Below are 23,284 nucleotides of genomic sequence, written 5' to 3' on the forward strand. Positions count from 1 at the left end.
CCATCCTCCATTTGGATACCTAGATAAGTACGTACCTGTCAGGCAGGGAGGAAGCTGGAGAGCACGGGAGCCATAGTTTACGAAGGAAGTGGAGTCTCTGGTCAAGAGGAAGAGGAGGGGTCATGTTAGGAGATGTGAAGGCTCAGTTAGGGCGCTTAGGGGTTACAAGGTAGCCAGGAAAGACCTAAAGGGAGAGCTCAGAAGAGCCAGGAGGAGACATGAGAAGTTGTTGGCAGATATAATGCGCAGTAACCCTTAAACTCTCTTTAACCTCCCACATCTGACAAGAAGTACATATCACTGCAGTTTAATTACATATCAGGGTAAACTCTAAGGCCTTCTATAGGTATTTTAGGAATAAAAGAATGACGAGAGTAAGATTAGGGCCAATCAAGGAGAGTAGAGGGAAGTTGAGTGTGGAGTCAGAAGAGATAGGGGAAGCACTAAATGAATATTTTTTGACAGTATTCACTCCAGAAAACGACAATGTTGTCAAGGAGAATACTGAGATACAGGCTACTAGACTAGGTGGGATTGTGGTTCACAAGGAAGAGGTATTACAAATACTGCAGAGTGTGAAAATATACAAGTCCCCTGAGCTGGATGGGATTTATCCTAGGATCCTCTGAGAAGCCTGCGAGGAGACTGCCGAGCCTTTAGCATTGATCTTTAAATCGTCATTGTCTACAGGAATAGTGCCAGAAGACTGGAGGATAGCAAATGTGGTTCCTCTGTTCAAGAAGGGGAGTACAGACAACCCAGGTAATTATAGACCAGTGAGCCTTACTTCAGTTGTTGGTAAAGTGTTGGAAAAGGTTATAAGAGATAGGATTTATAATCATCTAGAAAATAATAATTTGATTAGGGATAGTCAGCACGATTTTGTGAAGGGTAGGCCGTGCCTCACAAACCTTATTGAGTTCTTTGAGAAGGTGACCAAACAGGTAGATGAGAGTAAACCAGTTGATGTGGTGTATATGGATTTCAGCAAGGCGTTCGATAAGGTTTTCCACAGTAGGCTATTGTACAAAATGCGGAAGAATGGGTTTGTGGGAGATATAGCAGTTTGGATCAGTAATTGGCTTGCTGAAAGACGACAGAGGGTGGTGGTTCATGGGAAATGCTCATCCTGGAGTCCAGTTACTAGTGGTGTACTGCAAGTGTCGGTTTGGGTCCACTGCCGTTCGTCATTTTTATAAATGACCTGGATGAGGGCGTAGAAGGGTAGGTTAGTAAATTTGCAGACGATACTAAGGTTGGTGGAGTTGTGGGTAGTGACGAAGGATATTGTAGGTTACAGAGAAACATAGAAAAGCTGCAGAGCTGGGCTGAGAGGTGGCAAATAGAGTTTAATGTGGACAAGTGTGAGGTGATTTACTTAGGTCAGAGGAACAGGAATGCAAAGTGCTGGGCTAATGGTAAGATTCTTGGCAGTGTAGATGAGCAGAGAGATCTCGGTGTCCAGGTACACAGATCCTTGAAAGTTGCCACCCAGGTTGACAGGGTTGTTAAGAAGGCATACTGTATTTTAGCTTTTATTAATAGAGGGATCGAGTTCCGGAACAATGAGATTATGCTACAGCTGTACAAAACTCTGGTGCGGCCGCATTTGGAGTATTGTGTATGTTTCTGGTCACCGCATTATAAGAAGAATGTGGAAACTTTGGAAAGGGTGCAGAGGAGATTTACTAGGATGTTGCCTGGTATGGAGTAAAGGTCTTACGAGGAAAGGCTGAGGGACTTGAGGCTGTTTTCGTTGGAGAGAAGAAGGCTGAGAGGTGACTTAATAGAGACATACAAGATAATCAGAGGGATAGATAGGTTATCCCTGTCCATCCTTTTTCCAAGTATGGTGACGGTGAGCACGAGGGGGAATAGCTTTAATTCGAGGGGTGATAGATATAAGACAGATGTCAGAGGTAGTTTCTTTACTCATAAGTGTATGGGGTGCTTTGCTTGTAACAGTAGAAGATTCGCCAACTTTAAATCGTCATTGGACAAGCATATGGACGTACATGGAATAGTGTAGGTTAGATGGGCTTCAGATTGATATGACAGGTCAGCGCAACATCGAGGGCTGAAGGGCCTGTACTACACTGCAATGTTCTATGTTAAACTTTTACCTACTCTTGGGAAATAAGGCAGGACAGGTGACTGAAGTGTCAGTGGGGGAGCATTTTGGGGCCAACGACCATAATTCTCTTAGTTTTAAAATAGTGATGGAAAAGGTTAGACCAGATCTAAAAGTTGAAGTTCAAAATTGGAGAAAGGCTAATTTTGACAGTATTAGGCAAGACCTTTCAAAAGCTGACTGGGGGCGGATGTTCGCAGGTAAAGGGACAGCTGGAAAGTGGGAAGCCTTCAGAAATGAGATCGGGTGTTCGGGTGAAAGGAAAGGCTGGTAGGTGTAGGGAATGCAGGATGACTAAAGAAATTGAGGGTTTGGCTAAGAAAAAGAAGGAAGCATATGTCAGGTATAGACAAGACAGAGCGAATGAATCCTAACAAGAGTATGGAGGCAGTAGGAGTGTACGTAAGAGGGAAATCAGGAGGGCAAAAAGGAGAATTGAGATAGCTTTTACAAATAGAGTTAAGGAGAATCTAAAGGGTTTTACAAATACATTAAGGACCAAAGGGTAACTAAGGAGAGAATAGGGCCCTTCAAAGATCAGCAAGGCAGCAGGAGATGGAGGAGCCAAAGGAGATAGAGGAGATTGGGTTGAGATATCTGGTCAGCATGGACGACTTGGACCGAAAGACTGTTTCCATGTTATACATCTCTATGACTCTACCTCAGTGCAAAAACTGAGGATGGGGACAAACGAGAATATTTTAACGAGGAAAGCATCCATGAGCCTTCTGCACCTGACAAGGAAAATCTGAGGAGCTTGGCACGATAATGAAGGGCAACATCTTTAAAAGTGGTTGCCAAAATTCCACAAAAGTCTCAAAAGGCTGCAGTGAGATCTACAGCAAGTGTGAGGGGCTCATGGCAATTTCAGTGTAGTGGAACAGGAAACTGTAGGAAAAGAGAAATAAAGGATTTGGGTGGAATCCGTAGTCTTTTGTAATGTGATTCGCAGCAAGATGTACAATGGAACTTGAAAATGCAGAAAAAAAGCAGATGGCATTGAAGTGAAACTAGACAAACAAGGGATGTCAAGAAAGAATAAACAAGGTGAAGGGACAAAGAATGATTGGCACTGCAACGGTCGACCAGCTATGGAATTAAATTCGTCGCCCAGAGATCTGTGTTTACAAAGCCCAACAGCACACTGTAAAATGAAATTTAGTAAGTATTGGCTTTAGTGGGCTAATATAAATGACATTGTATAGTTATAATTTTTTTTGTTCATCTATTTTTCTAATCAACCTGTTCAGAGATGCGGTTACACACCTTTGGAGGAGATGGAATGTAAACCCAGGCCTTCTGGTTCAGGGGTAGGTGCGTTACCATTGCATCACAAGAGAAACCCCTCAGTTTTAACAATTCAACTTAACTGGATCATTGATATCGTTCAGGTGTTGTCCTCACCTGGTCTGTGATATATGTGATTTAAATGCCATATAATGTGGTTGAGTTCAATGACTTTAGGGTAACTAGGGATGGAGAATAAATCCTGGCTGCTCACCCACATCCTCAGAAGATTTTTCTTTCAATGCAGGGCAGGGTGTTGCTTGGGTCTGAGGCAGCCATTTTATACCCTACACGTATTGCTGGTGGCATGAGATAATTTTTCTTTAAACTGAATACAGAGAATGTCCATGTCTCTTGATAATTAACGTCACAGAAAATCTAACTATGTCAAGGGCTAGTAAATCTATGCTTTCAAAAATAGAAGACAAACAGATCATTTGGACAATGGCTCGTCTGTTGATCCTCTTCAGATAAACAGTCAGCAGTACTCATACTCAGAATTCACAAGCATAAACAATTTTTCTGAGTGAAGTACGAGAGAGGCGAGGAGTGCATGTGGGATTATATCTCATCCTGAGTTGCTATCTTTACGACAGCCAAAAAATAGAACAGTGAAATCCTCACCTCTTTGGCTTACCTGAAACTTCCAACGCAACAACTTGGCAGTTATGGGAGAGCAATATATTGGTCTGCTCCAGGTGGAGGAGAGACCTGATGTATGATCACTGTGCAAGTGGGACAGAAAGAAAAAACGGACATGGCTGCACTTCCGAACCTGCCAGAAATCAACAGCAAACGGAGTATTTGGGATCAAAGTTCCATTCATTGCTCGCTATTTGTGAACAGTCAGCATCTGCACAAGATAAGAAACAATACCCCTGTAACTCGAGATAAAATTTATGAATTAATCTGTCATTTAATGTTTTACTGAACCAACATCTCATAATGGACTGACATAAAGCAGTTCTTGATCTGACTAGTCACCATAGAATTGAACCAAGGAATCAGTATGCTGACCAGTTAACTCTACAATCATCTCCTTGCGTATTACATATAAAAAGCACTGATAAGCCTTCAGATTGTATTTCAAAATATATCAAAGTTTCATATTTAGCTCAGACTATAAAAAGATACCACCATGAAACTGCCAAAATTTATCTTCCATACCAGTTTTGCATATAGGTGCCTCAGTAAACAAATCATTTTCAAATTCAAGAGCTGCAGTTACACTAGGCAGAAATGTCAAACCTTTTTGGTGTTTAAACTCTTAAGCACTGGATGCTTGAATCCTGTCAAGATAGCTCTTTCTCTTGGGTACCCTCCTACCTAACAACACATGGTATACATAGATAGCTGCAGAGTGCCCTTCTTCACAATTTCTCCAATGAGCAGACAATTGTCCACGATCATAATGAATGGCAGAATAGACTTAAACTGCCAATGTCCTCTTCCTGCTGTTACATCTTACCTTATCTTGTTATAGTATACAGCATGTTACTAGTGTAGAGTGGAACAATGGTAATCAGAGACCCACCCACCCCTCCCCCCACTAAATGCTCTGGTAACAAAAACATTCCCACCTCACACCTATTTTTCATTCTCACTCTGCTGACCTAATGTCAACATCCTTTTATCTTAATGGCGCTCTGATGAAGAGTTATCCAGACTTAGAGTCATAGAGATGTATAGCATGGAAACAGACCCTTCAGTCCAACTTGTCCATGCCGACCAGCTATCCCATCCCAATCTAGTCCCACCTGCCAGCACCCAATCCATATCCCTCCAAACCCTTCCTATTCATATACCCATCCAAATGCCTTTTCAATTTTGCAATTGTACCAGCCTTCACCACTTTCTCTGGCAGCTCATTCCATACACGTACCACCCCCTTCGTGAAAAAGTTGCCCCTTAGGTGTCTTTTATATCTTTCCCCTCTCACCCTAAACCTATGCCCTCTAGTTCTGGACTCCCTGACCCCAGGGAAAAGACTTTGTCTATTTATCCTATCCATGCCCCCCATGATTTTGTAAGCTTCTACAAGGTCACCCCTCAACCTCTGACGCTCCAGGGAAAACAGTCCCAGCCTGTTCAGCCTCTCCCCATAGCTGAAATCCTCCAAACCTGGCAACATCTTTGTAAATCTTTTCTGAACCCTTTCAAGTTTCACAATATCTTTCTGATAGGAAGGAGACCAGAATTGCATGCAATATTCCAACAGTGGCCTAACCAATGTCCTGTACAGCTGCAACATGACCTCCCAACTCCTGTACTCAATACTCTGACCAATAATGGAAAGCATACCAAACACCTTCTTCACTATCTGATCTACCTGCGACTCCACGTTCAAGGAGCTGTGAACCTGCACTCCAAGATCTCTTTGTTCAGCAACATTCCCCAGGAACTTACCATTAAGTGTATAAAGTCCTGCTAAGATTTGCTTTCCCAAAACGCAGTACCTCACATTTATCTGAATTAAACACCATCTGCCACTTCTCAGCCCATTGGCCCATCTGGTCAAGATCCTGTTGTAATCTGAGGTAGGAGAAAGTGAGGACTGCAGATGCTGGAGATCAGAGCTGAAAATGTGTTGCTGGAAAAGCGCAGGTCAGACAGCATCCAAGGAGCAGGAGAGTCGTCGTTTCGGGCATGAGCCCTTCTTCAGGAATCTGAGGTAATCTATTTTGCTGTCCAATGCACCTCCAATTTTGGTGTCATCTGCAAACTTACTAACTATACCTCTTATGCTCGCAACCAAATAATTTATATAAATGATGAAGAGTCGTGGACCCAACACCGAGCCTTGTGGTACTCCACTGGTCACAGGCCTCCAGTCTGAAAAACAACCCTCCACCACCACCCTCTCTTCTTCCTTTGAGCCAGCTCTGTATCCAAATGGCTAGTTCTCCCTGTATTCCATGAGATGTAACCTTGCTAACCAGTCTCCCATTGGGAACCTTGTCAAACACCATATGTAGTCCAACTAAATCACATCTACCACTCAGCCCTCATCAATCCTCTTTGTTAATTCTTCAAAAAACTCAAACAAGTTTTTGAGACATGATTTCCCCCACACAAAGCCATGTTGACTATCCCTAATCAGTCCTTATCTTTCCAAATATATGCATATCCTGTCCCTCAGGATTCCCTCCAACAACTTGCCCACCACCGTCATCAGGCTCATTGGTCTATAGTTCCCTGGCTTGTCTTTTACCACCCTTCTTACACAGTGGCACCACGTTAGCCAACCTCTAGTCTTCTGACACCTCACCTGTGACTGTGACTATCAATGCTACAAATATCTCAGCAAGAGGCCCAGCAATCACTTCTCTAGCTTCCCACAGATTTTTGGGTACACCTGATCAGGTCCTGGGGATTTATTCACCTTTACGCATTTCAAGACATCCAGCACTTCCTCCTCTGTAATATGAACAGTTGCAAGGTGTCACCATCTATTTCTCTTCATTCTATATATTCCATATCCTTTTCCACAGTAAATACTGATCCAAATACTCATTTAGGATCTTGCCCATTTTCTGCGGCTCCACACAAAGGGCGCCTTGCTGATCTTTGAGGGGCCCTATTCTCTCCCTAGTTACCCTTTTGTCCCTAATGTATTTGTAAAAATCCTTTGGATTCTCCTTAATTCTATTTGCCAAAGCTACCTCATGTCCCCTTTTTGCCCTCCCGATTTCACTCTTAAGTATACTCCTACTGCCTTTATACTCTTCTAAGGATTTACTCGATCGATTGATCAATCCTGTCTCTACCTAACATATGCTTCTTTCTTTTTCTTAACCAAACCCTCAATTTCTTTAGTCATCCAGCATTCCCTAGAGCTACCAGCCTTTCCTTTCACCTGAACAGGAATATACTTTCTCTGGATTCTTATTATCTCATTCCTGAAGGCTTCCCACTTTCCAGCCGTCCCTTTACCTGCAAACATGTGCCCCCAATCAGCTTCTGAAAGTTCTTGCCTAATAACGTCAACATGAGCCTTTCTTCATTTTAGAAGTTCAACTATTAGATCTGGTCTATCTTTTCCATCACTATTTTAAATCTAATGGAATCATGGTCACCGGCCCCAAACTGCTCCCCCACTGACACCTCAGTCACCTTATTTCCCAAGAGGAGGTACATCCACATACTGAATCAGAAAATGTTCTTGTACACACTTAACAAATTCCTCTCCATCTAAACCCTTAACACTCTTGCTTGCTCTCTCTCCATGAATGCTGCCTGACCTGCTGTGATTTCCAGCATTTTTGTTTTCAGTACAAATTTGAGCATCTGCAGTAATTTGCTCCAATCCTTTTATCTTGCAGACCCTATTTCTGGGGAGCAGGTCCAATGTTAGCCACAATAGACGCTCTAATTTTTTCATCAAATTCCACTGTCCACAATCCCAGTAAATTTTTGGATCAACTGTTGCAGTTCAGTTCACAGCCAGATGCGCTGATGCGAGCGGTAGGTGAACTCTCATCCACAAACAGCAATAGATGCTGGATCAGTTGTTAAATTTAAATCTGAGACAGTAACATTTTTGTTCAGCAAAGGATATTGACCAATGGCAGAGATATGGAATTACATCTCAGATTAGACATGATCTCACTAAATGGTGAAACACACTCAAGGGGCGAATGACGTATTTATCTTCCCAAGTTCCTACAAGTGCCAGTACGATTTCCAGGAATTGTTAGCTTCCATTCTCATGATGGTTTTTGCTGAAATGCAAGTCTGGTGTGGATCATAAACCCATTCACTAGTGTTGCAAAGTAGCTAGGGGGAGAGAAAGAGTCTGAACTAAAAGCAAAGCAAAAGGGTCCATGAAATCAATCCAGTTCCCCTTGAAGAAACATGTGAGTCAATTTAAAAAAATTCTGGAATTAAGAGTACTGATGACAATGAATCCACTGTTGATTGTCAAAAAAATTCATCTGGTTCACTAATGTTCTTTGGAAAAGGAAATTACCGTCCTTACCTGGTCTGGCCCACATGTGACTCCAGACCTACAGCAATGTGGTTGACTCTTATCTGCCACATGGGCATTTAGGGGTTGGCAACAAATGCTGACCTCTCAAGCAAGGCCTAGCCAGGTGCATAAATAAAAACGTGGCACTGCTAGCTAGACCATCAGATAATACTGATCCCTAATTTCTCTGGAAAGTGATCTGCATTCCCTGGGTTGTACAGTGCTGTTAGAGAGAGAGTTCCAGGATTCTAATCTAACAGCAGTGAAGAAACATAACAATTCCAAGTCAGAGCAATGTGTGGCAAATTTGCAAGTGGTGACACTTTCATGTCTTTTCGACATTTATCTTTTGAAATGGTAGAGGTCGTACATTGGGAAAATGCTGTGAAAGAAGACATGAAGATGCATCACAGCGTATCTCATAAATGGTACACACTGCTACTGCTGTAAGTCAGTGGTGAAGGAAGTGAATGTTACACCAATCAAACAGATGGTTTTGCCTTGGATGGTTCAAGGTGCCAGAGTGCTTTTGGATCTACATTCATTCAAGCAAGTGAAGAGTATGCCAACAAATTCTGATTTTGGATGTAGCTAAGTTATTTAGTAGAGGAGGGAAGTTATGTACTGCAAAATTCTTAGCCTTAGACCTACTCTTGTAGCTACAGTTTACATATTGCTAGATCAGTTTCTGCAAAAGTGCAAATAAGCAGCAATACGTCATGTGGTCCCAAAAACCCGTTCTGCCATTAAATAAGATCACGGCTCATCTAGTTATGACCCCAAATCCAAGTCAGTGCATAACTCTGATAAAATTTCATCAAAAGTCTATCCACTCTGCCTTCAAAATAATCAAAGACTCTGCTTCCACTGCTTTTTCAGGAAGAGATTCAACCTTCTGAGAAAATAAATTGCCTCATTTGTTTATATGGGGGACCCTTTCTTTTGAAACAGTGACCCCTATTCTATACTCTCACATCATCTCCACATCTACCATGTCAAGACCCCTCAGGATCTTACATATTTCATTAAATAACTCTTCTAGGCTTCAATGGTACAAGCCTAGCCTGTCCAACCTTTTCTATAAGATGGCTCAGCCATTGTAGGTATTAGTCTTGTAAACCTTCTCTGAACTAGTTCCAATGCACTTACGTACTTATTTAAATAAAATGACCAGACATGAAATAATCCCACCACCCTGTGACTGAACACTTTAACTCTCCCTCCCACTCTGCCAAGAACATGCAAATCCTAGGCCTCCTCCACTGTCAAACTCTAGCCACTCAATGCCTGGAAGAAGAACGCCTCATCTTCCACCTTCAGACCCTCCAACCATACTAGATTAATGTGGATTTCACCAGTTTCCTTATCTCACCTCCCCCACCTTATCCCAGATCCAACTTCCAACTCAGCACTGCCCTCTTGAACTATCCTCCCTGTCCATCTTCCTTCCCACTTATCCTCTCCACCCTCCACTCCGACCTTCACCCTTTTATCTACATATCGCTTTCCTAACTATCTTCCCCTCAGCCCCAAACCCAACCACAACCCCCTCCCCCATTTATATCTCAGCCCCCTTAGGCCACTCCCTCATTCTTGATGAAGAGCTTATGCTTTAAACGTCGACTCTCCTGCCCCTCGGATGCTGCCTGACTGGCTGTGCTTTTCCAGCACCACAATCTTCGACTCTGACCAATATGATCCAAAGGATATGGTGTCTCCAGCGCCCTGTGTAACGGAAGCATAACTTCCCCACTTTGTATTTAATTCCACTCACAGTAAATGATTACATTCTAATAAATTTCCTATTTTCTTACTGTACATGCATACTAGTAACTGGACAATGTTAACTCCCGAGATTTAATAGTGTGCGATTCAATGACATTATTGTCACTGAATATCAAGGAGAAATAACCAAATGACCTCATTTGACATAGCTACCAGCTAGCACTTGTGTGCCATGAATGTGCTGACCACTCATCATCCCAAGCGTGGAGGTTATCCTAGTCTGACTGCATATGGACATGGGCTGCCTCAGCATCAGTCATTGGAAGTAGTGTCAGCATTGTTCACTGATGGTTTCACATCGCCACTTCTGACCTTATGGCGGAAGGAAGGCAATAGATGAAGTAGCTGGCCAAAGACAATATCCTGAGGAATGCCTGCAACAATGTCCTGAAACTGAGATGACTGAGCTCCAATAACCATCTCCCTTTTGCTAGGCACTAACAGTGAAGAGCTTCCCACATTCCCCAAATTCTACTGACTCCAATGTTAATAAGGCTCCTGATGTCATATTGGGTCAAATGCACCTTGACTTCATGGGCAGTCACTCTCACCTCTGCATTTTATCCTTCTTATCCATGTATTTACCAAAGTTAGAGTAAGATAAAGATCTCAATGACCCTAGCAGACCATAAACTAAGTCTCAGTGAACAGATTATTGTTGTGCAAGTGCCACTTCATAGCATTGTTGATGATCCCTTTCGTCACTTTGTTGATGATTGAGTGTATATGGATGGAACCCACTGGACTTGTACTGCTTTTTTGGACAGAACACACTTGCGCAAGTTTCCAGTGGTCCAATAGTGAGCTAGGTTTTTTGGAGGGCATTAAATAAGTCAACCACACTACAAATGGATCTGGAGTCACATGCAGCTTACAAGAAGTTAATGATGACAGATTTGGTTCCTGACATGCATTATTATCAGATAGGTTTTTAAGACAATAGTTTCATGCTCACTGTGAGTCTCAGTTTTGATTCCAGATTAATTAACTGCTTTAAAGTTTCACTGATTTTAAAGTGTGTTCATTCACAACAATGCCATACAGAATTCCTGAGCACAATTGCTTCCATGTACATTCCCACTCTGGCCAAATAAAGCCAAACAGTGGATTCAATGCACTCATCTACAGCATGCCTGTGAACAGTCTGCAAAACTTGTGCTGCAACACCGCCACTAAACACCACCCAAGACTCAAAATATCCCCTACTTAGTGCCCAAAGAATATCCAAGAAACTCCAAAAACATACTCCAGCAGGAGGTAACCAACGAACAACACCTCCAATGGGCACCCCAGCACTATAAATCACACCATTCAGCGGGTACCCAGCACCCATAAATCACACCATTCAGCGGGTACCCAGCACCCATAAATCACACCATTCAGTAGGTACCCAGCACCCATAAATCACACCACTCAGTGAGTACCCAGCACCCACAAATCACACCATTCAGCAGGTACCCAGCACCCATAAATCACACCATTCAGTTCTGCCCACCCCCCAAGAGGCAGCACCTTTGGGTGTGTGCAGGCCGTTTGTCCGTCACACTCAGATGAAAATTGATAAGGGCTACTTTCCAATCACTTGAATATTTCTTTCAGACCAGAAGTCTGGGCGGTGTGGTAACGTTAAAATTAACAGCCAATCTCCTGGATTCCCACCTCACTTTAACCGTCACTGAATTCAAAAACGGACATCCTCATGAACCGCCAATGCGCGCGGGTTGCACTGTGTTTGACTGACACCTGCACTGACCACTCAGCCTGGATCCCTGTGGAATATGTCCAATCAGAAATATTGTGGGCGGAACTACAGCGGAATTCATGCGGAGGTTCGTGTTTGAGCGCAGCGTTGACATCAGCGCCCCCTGCTCTGGAGGGCTTAGCGAAAGCCGCTACTGCACATAAGTAGAAATGTGTGGTGCTGGAAAAGCACAGCAGGTTTGGCAGCTGCTTCAGAGCAGGAGAATCAATGTTTCAGGCAGAAGCCCTTCATCAGGAATGGAGGGGAGGGGAGGGGGGGTCGTGTTGCTGGGAGGCTGAACTGGGGAACAAGCCAAGCTGAACTTCAAACCTCAAAGTCACAAATGTATGGTGTTGACACTGGTTGCAGAAAGTAGCAAAATATTCTACTCCACAGAAACATTCAAGTCACCTGTACCTGTGTTTTTGAAGTTGTATACCTATTCATTATGCTAATTAACTCTGTGATCTGCCTGTAATACTCGCAAGATAAAGCTTTTCATTGTGCTTTGGTACACGTGACAATGAATTCAATTCAATCTGCACTAGAATGATGCTGTCGAGGTGCTGGAAAAGCACAGTGGGTCAGGCCACATCCGAAGAGCAGGAAAATCGATGTTTCATGCATACACACTTCATCAGGAATCTCCAGCATCTGCAGTCCTCACTTTCTCCTCCTAAAATAATGCTACTGAATTTTTAAAAAATTATTACGTGGAAGTGATAACCTGGTCTCGGATGGTGCCTGACCCACTGAGCTTTTCCAGCACCACACTCTTTAACTACAACCTGGTGTTGTGTGATTTTTAACTTTGTTCACCCCAGTCCAACACCGGCTCCTCCACATTAAAACTTTCAAAGTAAAGGATTTGCCTGAGAAGACAAGTATCTGGATTAGTGGTGCTGGAAGAGCACAGCAGTTCAGGCAGCATCCAAAGAGCAGCGAAATCGACGTTTCAGGCAAAAGCCCTTCATCAGGAATAAAGGCAGTGAACCTGAAGTGTGGAGAGATAAGCTAGAGGAGGGTTTGAGTGGGGAGAAAGTTGCTTAGAGGAGAGTGGGGGAGGGGTTGAAGGTGATAGGTCAGTGAGGAGAGGGCGGAGTGGATAGGTGGAAAAGGAGATGGGCAGGTAGGACAAGTCCAGACAAGTCATGGGGACAGTGCTGAGCTGGAAGTTTGGAACAAGGGCGAGGTGGAGGAAGGGAAAATGAGGAAACTGTTGAAGTCCACATTGATGCCCTGGGATTGAAGTGTTCCGAGGCGGAAGATGAGGCATTCTTCCTTCAGGCGTCTGGTGATGAGGGAGCGGCGGTGAAGGAGGCCCAGGGCCTCCATGTCCTCGGCAGAGTGGGAGGGGGAGTTGAAGTGTTGGGCCACGGGGCGGTATGGTTGATTGGTGTGGGTGTCCCGGAGATGTTCCCTAAAGCGCTCTGCTAGGAGGCGCCCAGTCTCCCCAATGTAGAGGAGACTGCATCGGAAGCAATGGATACGGTAAACGATATTAGTGGACGTGCAGGTAAAACTTTGATGGATGTGGAAGGCTCCTTTAGGGCCTTGGATAGAGGTGAGGGAGGAGGTGTGGGCACAGATTTTACAGTTCCTGCGGTGGCAGGGGAATGTGCCAGGATGGGAGGATGGGTTGTAGGGGGACGTGTACCTGACCACGTAATCATGGAGGGAACGGTCTTTGCGGAAGGTGGAAAGGAGTGGGGAGGGAAATATTTCCCTGGTGGTGGGGTCTTTTTGGAGGTGGTGGAAATGTCGTTGGATGATTTGGTTTATGCGAAGGTTTGTAGGGTGGAAGGTGAGCACCAGGGGCGTTCTGTTGTTGTTACGGTTCGCGGAGTGTGGTCTGAGGGCGGAGGTGCGGAATGTGGACGAGATGCGTTGGAGGGCATCTTTAACCACGTGGGAAGGGAAATTGCGGTCTCTAAAGAAGGAGGCCATCTGGTGTGTTCTGTGGTAGAACTGGTCCTCCTGGGAGCAGATACGGTGGAGGCGGAGGAATTGGGAATACGGGATGGCATTTTTGCGAGAGGTAGGGTGGGAAGAGGTGTAATTGAGGTAGCTGTGGGAGTCGGTGGGTTTGTAAAAAATGTCAGTGTCAATTCAGTCGTCATTAATGGAGATGGAAAGGTCCAGGAAGGGGAGGGAGGTGTCAGAGATGGTCCAGGTAAATTTAAGGTCAGGGTGGAATGTGTTGGTGAAGTTGATGAATTGCTTAACCTCCTCGTGGGTGCATGAGGTGGCGCTAATGCAGTCATCAATGTAGCGGAGGAAGAGGTGGGGAGTGGTGCTGTGTAATTACGGAAGATCAACTGTTGGATACCCCTTTGGTCTGGAGGAAGTGGGAGGATTCAAAGGAGAAACTGTTAAGGGTGAGGACCAGTTCAGCCAAATGAATGAGAGTGTCAGTGGAAGGGTACTGTTGGGGACGTCTGGAGAGGAAAAAACGGAGGGCTTGGAGGCGGATGGAGGTATAGAGGGATGGGATATCCATGGTGGAGATGAGGCATTGGGGGCTGGGGAAACAGAGGTCTTGGAGGAGGTGGAGGGTGTGGGTGGTGTCTCGCACATATGTGGGGAATTCCTGGACTAAGGGGGATAAGACAGTGTCGAGGTAGGTAGAGATGAGTTCAGTGGGGCAGGAACATGCTGAGACAATGGGTCGGCCAGAGTGGTCAGGCTTGTGGATCTTGGGAAGGAGGTAGAACCGGGCAGTGTGGGATTCCCGGACTATGAGGTTGGAAGCTGTGGGTGGGAGATCTCCTGAGATGATGAGGTTCTTTATGGTCTGGAAGATGATGGTTTGGTGATGGGGGGTGGGGTCATGGTCGAGAGGGCAGTAGGAAGAGGTATCCTCGAGTTGGCGTTTGGCTTCAGCGGTGTAGAGGTCAGTGCGCCAGACTACCACTGTGCCTGGTTTATCCGCTGGCTTGATGGTGAGATTGGGATTGGAGCAGAGGGATTGGAGGGTTGCGCGTTGTGAGGGTGAGAGGTTGGAGTGGGGGAGGGGGGTAGACAGGTTGAGGCGGTTAATGTCCTGGTGGCAGTTGGAAATGAAGAGGTCGAGGGCGGTTAATAGACCAGCGCGGGGTGTCCAGATGGATGCAGTGTGTTGGAGGTGGGCGAAGGGGTCCTCGGAAGGTGAGCAGGAATCCTGATTGTGAAAGTAAGCTCGGAAGTGGAGGCGACAGAAGAATTGTTTGATGTCACGGCGTGTATTAAATTCATAGATGCGTGGACGGAGGGGGATGAAGGTGAGTCCTTTGCTGAGGACTGATCGTTTGTCCTCAGTGAGGGGGAGGTCTGGGGGGATGGTGAAAACTTGGCAGGGCTGGGAGCTGGGATCTGGTGTGGGTGTGGAGCTGGGAGTGGGGGCAGAACCTGTAACTGGAGTGGGTGTGGTGGTGGGGGGAATGGGGGTGGAGTCATGAGCAGGGGTAGTGTTCACCTCGGGGTTCTGGGGGGTGGGGATAGTGACAGTGGGGTCTGTGGGGGGTGTGTCAGCAGAATGCAGGTGAGTGGCGCTGGTGGGGGTGGAAGTGGTGGTGACCACGGCAGTAGGGGTGGCGGAAGTCACTGAGCGTGTGGCATCAGCGATGATGTGAGGGGCGGAAGTGATGTCACATGTCATGCAGGAGGAATTGTGAGGGGCGGAAGTGGTTGTGGAAGTGGGGCCGTGATGTGGCGGATGTGACATCATCAATCAGCGTGGGGGTGGCAGCTGCATCAGCCGCATGGCTAATGGCGTCTGAGTAGTTTTTGAGGCTAGGGGAATCTTCTGGAATGTTTGAGGAGCACTGGTTAGGGAGGTGGGTAGATAAATCTTTGTTGTACTTAACAGTTTTTGATGTTTGAGATGGAGTTGAAATATTGTTTGTTGAGAGTATGAATCCTCCTGAAGATGTAGTACAGAATGGGTCCTTTGCAATTTTGAGAGAGTGTGGCCCACAGCTGAGGCAGGACTGACTGTAGAGAGGTTAGGTGCCGGCACATTGCTGTGAGCATGGAGCGGAGGATCTTGAAGGAGAGCTGTTGCTGGTGTTATTGAATCTGTAGTCTGTACTGTTTGTCCTGTTCGGGTCCGAACTCTGCTGGTTTAAAGGTGGTCGGACTCCGTGTGGGATGCGTTGGTTACAGAGGCAGGCACTGAGGAAGCAAAAGTGGCTGTGGTCATGAGTTTGTTTCAGGACATGGTTGAAGAGCTTCAGGGCAGAGCAAATGACTTGGGAGTTGCAGTGGGAGAGGGCCTCCCTGAGATTCTTGTAGAGAGAGGAGGAAAGCTTCTTCAAGGCAGGCATCCTTGCAAGAGGATTCGCCGTAGGGTTAAAATCAACGAGGTACAAACAATGACTGCAGATGCTGGAAACCAGATTCTGGATTAGTGGTGCTGGAAGAGCACAGCAGTTCAGGCAGCATCCAAAGAGCAGCGAAATCGACGTTTCAGGCAAAAGCCTTCAGCAGGAATAAAGGCAGTGAGCCTAGAGCGTGGAGAGATAAGCTAGAGGAGGGTGGTGGTGGGGAGAAAGTAGCATAGAGTACAATGGGTGAGTGGGGGAGGGGATGAAGGTGATAGGTCAGGGAGGAGAGGGTGGAGTCGATAGGTGGAAAAGGAGATAGGCAGGTAGGACAAGTCCGGACAAGTCATGGGGACAGTGCTGAGTTGGAAGTTTGGAACTAGGGTGAGGTGGGGGAAGGGGAAATGAGGAAACTGTTGAAGTCCACATTGATGCCCTGGGGTTGAAGTGTTCCGAGGCGGAAAATGAGGCATTCTTCCTCCAGGCATCTGGTGGTGAGGAAGCGGCGGTGAAGGAGGCCCAGAACCTCCATGTCCTTGGCAGAGTGGGAGGGGGAGTGAGAAATGTTGGGCAATGGGGTGGTGTGGTTGATTGGTGCGGGTGTCTCGGAGATGTTCCCTAAAGCCTCTGCTAGGAGGCGCCCAGTCTCCCCAATGTAGAGGAGACTGCATCGGAAGCAATGGATACAATAAATGATATTAGTGGATGTGCAGGTAAAACTTCGATGCCCTCCAACGCATGTCGTCCACATCCTGCACCTCTGCCCTCAGACCCCACCCCTCCAACCGTAACAAGGACAGTATGCCCCTGGTGCTCACCTTCCACCCTACAAACCTTTGCATGAACCAAATCATCCACTGACATTTATGCCACCTCCAAAAAGACCCCACCACCAGGTATATATTTCCCTCCCCACCCCTTTCCACCTTCCGCAAAGACCATTCCCTCTGTGACTACCTGATCAGGTACACGCGCCCCTACAACCCACCCTCCCATCCTGGCACTTGCCCCTGCCACCGCAGGAACTGTAAAACATGCACCCACACCTCCTCCCTCACCTCTATCCAAGGTCCTGAAGGAGTCTTCCACATTCATCAAAGTTTTACCTGCACATCCACTAATATCATTTATTGTATCTGTTGCTCCCGATCCAGTTTCCCTAACTCAGTTGGCCTGCTCACCATACCATAAACATCTGACTCCTGTGTAGTACTTGCAGTTTTATAAAAACAAAATCCAGTATTTTCAACCAAAAGAGGAAATGCTGGAAAATCTCAGCAGGCCTGGCAGCATCTGTAAGGAGAGAAAAGAGCTGACGTTTCAAGTCTAACTGACCCCTTTGTCAAAGCTTTGTCCGCAGTAATTTGCTTTGATCCAGTATTTTCAAGATGTGCAAATGAACCACTGAACAATAGCTAATCAGGAAGTATTTCTCCACAGGACTCTCCTGAACCTCTCGCCTAAGGCGTGGTGACACTCAGGGCAAATTCTCCTTTGAGAGAACAGCCTGTAGTCTGGTAGGACTATGGTGACTTTATTTCTTGACAGTTTCAGTGTAGTAACATGGTGAAAATACCTGCTTTTAAATAACACATCAACACTATATGAAACAATGGACATGCAATGTCTTCCAGAACAAAATAGGCTGTTAGCAGTCACTCAACAACAACAGCAGGAATTTACAGACCATCTGTGATGTAAAAGAAAACTCCCAAGGTACTTTCACAGAAAGCGATATTAGGCAGATAGATGACCAAAAACTTGGGCAAAGAGTCTATTTTTTAATTTGGAGGTGCTGGTGTTGGACTAGGGTGGACAAAGTTAAAAAAACACACAATAACAGGTTATACTCCAACAGATTCATTTGGAAGCACTAGCTTTCGGAGCACTGCTCCTTCATCAGGTGATTGGGGATCATTAAGGCAGAGAATTTAGACCAAACGTTTACAGTGTGATGCAAGTGAAATCATATAGAACATAGAACATAGAACAATACAGCACAGAACAGGCCCTTCGGCCCACGATGTTGTGCCGAACATCTGTCCTAGATTAAGCACCCATCCATGTACCTATCCAATTGCCGCTTAAAGGTCGCCAATGATTCTGACTCTACCACTCCCACGGGCAGTGCATTCCATGCCCCCACCACTCTCTGGGTAAAGAACCCACCCCTGACATCCCCCCTATACCTTCCACCCTTCACCTTAAATTTATGTCCCCTTGTAATACTCTGTTCTACCCGGGGAAAAAGTTTCTGACTGTCTACTCTATCTATTCCTTTGATCATCTTATAAACCTCTATCAAGTCACCCCTCATCCTTCGCCGTTTCAACGAGAAAAGGCCAAGAACTCTCAACCTATCCTCGTACGACCTATTCTCCATTCCAGGCAACATCCTGGTAAATCTTCTCTGCACCCTCTCCAAAGCTTCCACATCTTTCCTAAAGTGAGGCGACCAGAACTGCACACAGTACTCCAAATGTGGCCTAACCAAAGTCCTGTACAGCTGCAACATCACTTCACAACTCTTGAATTCAATCCTTCTGCTAATGAACGCTAATACACCATAGGCCTTCTTACAAGCTCTATCCACCTGAGTGGCAACTTTCAAAGATCTATGTACATAGACCCCAAGATCCCTCTGTTCCTCCACCTGACTAAGAACTCTACTGTTAACTCTGTATTCTGCATTCTTATTAGTTCTTCCAAAATGGACAACCTCACACTTGGCACTTGTGCCACTCCTCAGCCCAGCTCTGCATCATATCTAAGTCCCTTTGCAAACGACAACAGCCCTCCTCACTATCCACAACTCCACCAATCTTCGTATCATCTGCAAATTTACTGACCCACCCTTCGACTCCCTCATCCAAGTCATTAATAAAAATTACAAACAGCAGAGGACCCAGAACTGATCCCTGCGGAACTCCACTTGTAACTGGGCTCCAGGCTGAATATTTACCATCTACCACCACTCTCTGACTTCGACCGGTTAGCCAGTTTTCAATCCAATTGGCCAATTTTCCCTCTATCCCATGCCTCCTGACTTTCCGCATAAGCCTACCATGGGGAACCTTATCAAATGCCCTACTAAAATCCATGTACACTACATCCACTGCTCTACCCTCATCCACATGCTTGGTCACCTCCTCAAAGAATTCAATAAGACTTGTAAGGCAAGACCTACCCTTCACAAATCCGTGCTGGCTGTCCCTAGTCAAGCAGTGTCTTTCCAGATACTCATAAATCCTATCCCTCAGTACCCTTTCCATTACTTTGCCTACCACAGAAGTAAGACTAACTGGCCTGTAATTCCCGGGGTTATCCCTATTCCCTTTTTTGAACAGGGGCACAACATTCGCTACTCTCCAGTCCCCTGGTACCACCCCCGTTGACAGTGAAGACGAAAAGATCATTGCCAACGGTACTGCAATTTCCTCTCTTGCTTCCCACATAATCCTAGGATATATCCCGTCAGGCCCGGGGGACTTGTCTATCCTCAAGTTGTTCAAAATGTCCAACACATCTTCCTTCCTAACAAGTATCTCTTCTAGCTTACCAGTCCGTTTTACATTCTCCTCTTCAACAATACGGTCCCTCTCGTTCGTAAATACTGAAGAAAAGTACTTGTTCAAGACCTCTCCTATCTCTTCCGACTCAATACACAATCTCCCACTACTGTCCTTGATCGGACCTACCCTCGTTCTCGTCATTCTCATGCCCTCTCTTAGCTCTCCTAATCCCTTTCTTCAGGTCCCTTCTGGCTATCCTGTATCCCTCCACTGCTCTGTCTGAACCCTGTTTCCTCAACCTTATGTAAGCCTCCTTCTTCCTCTTTACTAGACATTCAACCTCCCTCGTTAACCAAGGCTCCCTCACATGACCATTTCTTTCCTGCCTGATAGGTACATACATATCAAGGACACGTCGTATCTGCTCCTTGAAAAAGTTCCAGATTTCCACCACATCCTTCCCTGACAGCCTATGCTCCCAACTTATGCTCCTCAAATCCTGTCTTACAGCATCATAATTTCCCTACCCCCAATTGTAAAATCTACCCTGTTGTGCGCACCTATCTCTATCCATAACCAAGGTGAAAGTCACAGAATTGTGGTCGCCATCACCAAAATGTTCACCCACTAACAAGCCCATCACTTGTCCTGGTTCATTACCGAGTACCAAATCCAATATGGCCTCCCCTCTAGTTGGACAATCTACATACTGAGTTAGAAAAGCTTCCTGGACACACTGCACAAACACCGCCCCATCCAATCTACTTGATCTAAAGAGCTTCCAATCAATATTTGGGAAGTTGAAGTCGCCCATGACTACGGCCCTGTGGCTTCTGCACCTTTCCAAAATCTGTTTCCCAATCTGTTTCTCAACATCTCTGCTGCTATTGGGGGGCCTATAGTAAACACCCAACAAGGTGACTGCACCGTTCCTATTTCTGACTTCAGCCCATACTACCTCCAAAGGCAGATCCCCCTCAAACTTCCTTTCTGCAGCCGTTATACCATTTCTAATTAGCAATGCCACCCCCCCTCCTTTTTTACCACCCTCCCTAATCTTACTGAAACATCTGTAACGAGGAACCTCCAACAACCATTCCTGTCCCTCATCTATCCACGTTTCCGTGATGGCCACAACATTGTAGTCCCAGGTACCGATCCATGCCTTAAGTTCACCCACCTTATTTCTGATACTCCTTGCGTTGAAGTATACGCACTTGAGCCCATCTCTGTGTCCACAAGTATTCCCTGTCAGTGCTTCCTTCTCCACAGCCTCCCTACATTCTTGGACACCCTGACACACAGCTAGCTTACTTGCTGGACTACAAGTCTGGATCCCATCCCCCTGCCAAATTAGTTTAAACCCCCCCGAAGAGTGCTAGCAAACCTACCCCCCAGGATATTGGTGCCCTTCTGGTTCAGGTGCAACCTGTCCTGTTTGTACAGGTCCCACCTTCCCCAGAATGCAGTCCAATTGTCCAAATACCTGAAGCCCTCCCTCCTACACCATCCTTGCAGCCACGTGTTCAACTGCACTCTCTCCCTATTCCTTGCCTCACTGTCACGTGGCACCGGCAACAACCCAGAGATGACGACTCTGTCTGTCCTAGCTTTTAGCTTCCAGCCTAACTCCCTGAGCTCTTGAATGACCTCCCCACCCCTCTTCCTACCTATGTCGTTGGTGCCAATGTGTACCACGACTTCTGGCTGCACACCCTCCCCCTTAAGGATTCTGAAGACACGGTCCGAGACATCTCGGACCCTGGCACCCGGGAGGCAACAAACCATCCAAGAGTCTCGCCCATGTCCACAGAACCGCCTGTCCGTCCCTCTAACTAGAGAGTCTCCTATAACTAGCGCTCTCCTGCTCTCCCACTTTCCCCTCTTAGTCTCAGAGCCAGACCTCACGCCACAGACCCCTTCACCGCAGCTTACACCTGCAAGGCTGTCACCCCCAACAGTTTCCAAAGCTGTATACTTATTGTTTAGGGGAACGACCACAGGGTCGTTTTCATATATTGAAAAAAGACCTGGAATGTTTAAGTCTGTCAGCTTTTAGAATGACCATGTTGGTCCCAGTTTTTTCATATGTAAATTCCAGAACTTTTTTCAAAGCTACATTTGCAAGTGAACTTTAACAATAGGTGCCATGTCAACTCTAATAATGCTTTGAAGATGTGACGTGCCCCGTGTGGGGCTGTCTGTGCCCCAGTGTTCAGACTCATTCTATTTCTAAAAAATGGATTTACAGAATCTTACATGAATTCATACAGTTTTAAGCAAAGTAAAATGTAATTCTGCAACTACAAATTCACCCCACAAACTTTGTGTGTATGGGTGTGTGTGGGGAGGTATGATTGTGCACACACATACATGCACACACACACTCCTACAGAACCCTACACTCAAGCAGACCATACACAAGCTTTCTCTCATATACTCACACATACACACCCACACATGCACCCTCCCACAGATGTATACCACTTTACACTCACACACGTACACAGATACACACTCTCTTACAGACACTCATACCACGCTGCCCCTCCACACACATACACACACGTATAAGTTTGTGGGGTGAATAGGAAAAGAAAAAGGAGAGTGGAGGTTTTTGGAGGAAATTCAAGACTTTAGGAGAAAGGCTGGTAAAGGCACACCCTCCTACTTTGCAGTACCACCCATGAAGAATGGTTTCTTAGATTAACTAGTAACGTGCAATGTAAACACGGTATGACTCACAAAGGAAACTACATGAACGTGAATGTCACCTGGGAAGCATATAACCGAACACTGCAACCAAGACTTTCCTTCTATGAGACACATAAACATAAAACATTGTTATTGAACACCCCTAGCTAAAATCATTGTGGGAGCCCCTTTGTACCACAAACAGCACCTTTTTCCAGTACATTGATAGCTGTGTTGATGCCTATTCTGGTCACCTGAATTGAGAAAATGTCATAAAATTTACTTCCAATTTCCACCCTTCCCTTTCCTCAGATGGTCTGCTGCTAAAACTTCCCTTCACTAAGACCATAAGACAATAAGAAACTGGGACATGAGTAAGTCATTTGGCCCCTCAAGCCTGCTCCACCACACAAGTAAAATCATGGCTGATCATTCCTCACACCCACTTTCCTGCCTATTTCCTGTCGACCTTGATTCCCCACCAAATCAAAAATGTGTCAGTGTCAGCCTTACATGTGCACAAGGATGCTGCCTCCAAAGCCTTCTGTGGAAAGGACTTCCCAAGACTCATCTGAGTCAAGAAATTCCTCCTCATCTCAGTATTAAATGGGCACCCCTTTATTCTGATACAATGGCCTCTGTTCCTAGACTCTCCCATGAGGGGAAACATTCTCTGAGTAAAGATTGGTTAGGGTATCATGGACGAGTTGGACGAAGGGTCTGTTTCTGAGCTGTACATCTCTATGACTCTAATCCTACATGTTTCATTGAGATCCCCTCTAATTCTTTGAAATTCCAATGAGCAGACTCCTAACCTGTTTAACCTTTGGTCATAAGATAATCCCTCCATAGCAGGGATCACCT

At 45.7% G+C, this 23,284-nt stretch overlaps 1 protein-coding gene across 2 annotated transcripts in view; it reads right to left on the reverse strand.

Annotated features, from left to right (window-relative positions):
• The window catches only part of LOC132828437 (5' exonuclease Apollo-like), a 173,720-nt gene that overhangs the window by 30,261 nt on the left and 120,175 nt on the right, over nt 1-23,284 (reverse strand). Inside the window, exons 1-2 of one of the 2 annotated variants that reach the window (XM_060845563.1) lie at nt 11,685-11,866; nt 4,056-4,271 (exon numbers count right to left, since the gene is read on the reverse strand). The exons of the other annotated variant lie outside the window; for it this stretch is intronic. Of the exons in view, the coding sequence (XP_060701546.1) occupies nt 4,056-4,244 (189 nt within the window). The 5' untranslated portion in view covers nt 4,245-4,271; nt 11,685-11,866. Of the gene's footprint in view, nt 1-4,055; nt 4,272-11,684; nt 11,867-23,284 lie in introns of those variants that run through there. 2 annotated transcript variants of the gene reach the window in all.

Source organism: Hemiscyllium ocellatum, chromosome 26, assembly GCF_020745735.1.
Source record: "Hemiscyllium ocellatum isolate sHemOce1 chromosome 26, sHemOce1.pat.X.cur, whole genome shotgun sequence".
In the NCBI taxonomy this organism is placed as follows: domain Eukaryota; kingdom Metazoa; phylum Chordata; class Chondrichthyes; order Orectolobiformes; family Hemiscylliidae; genus Hemiscyllium; species Hemiscyllium ocellatum.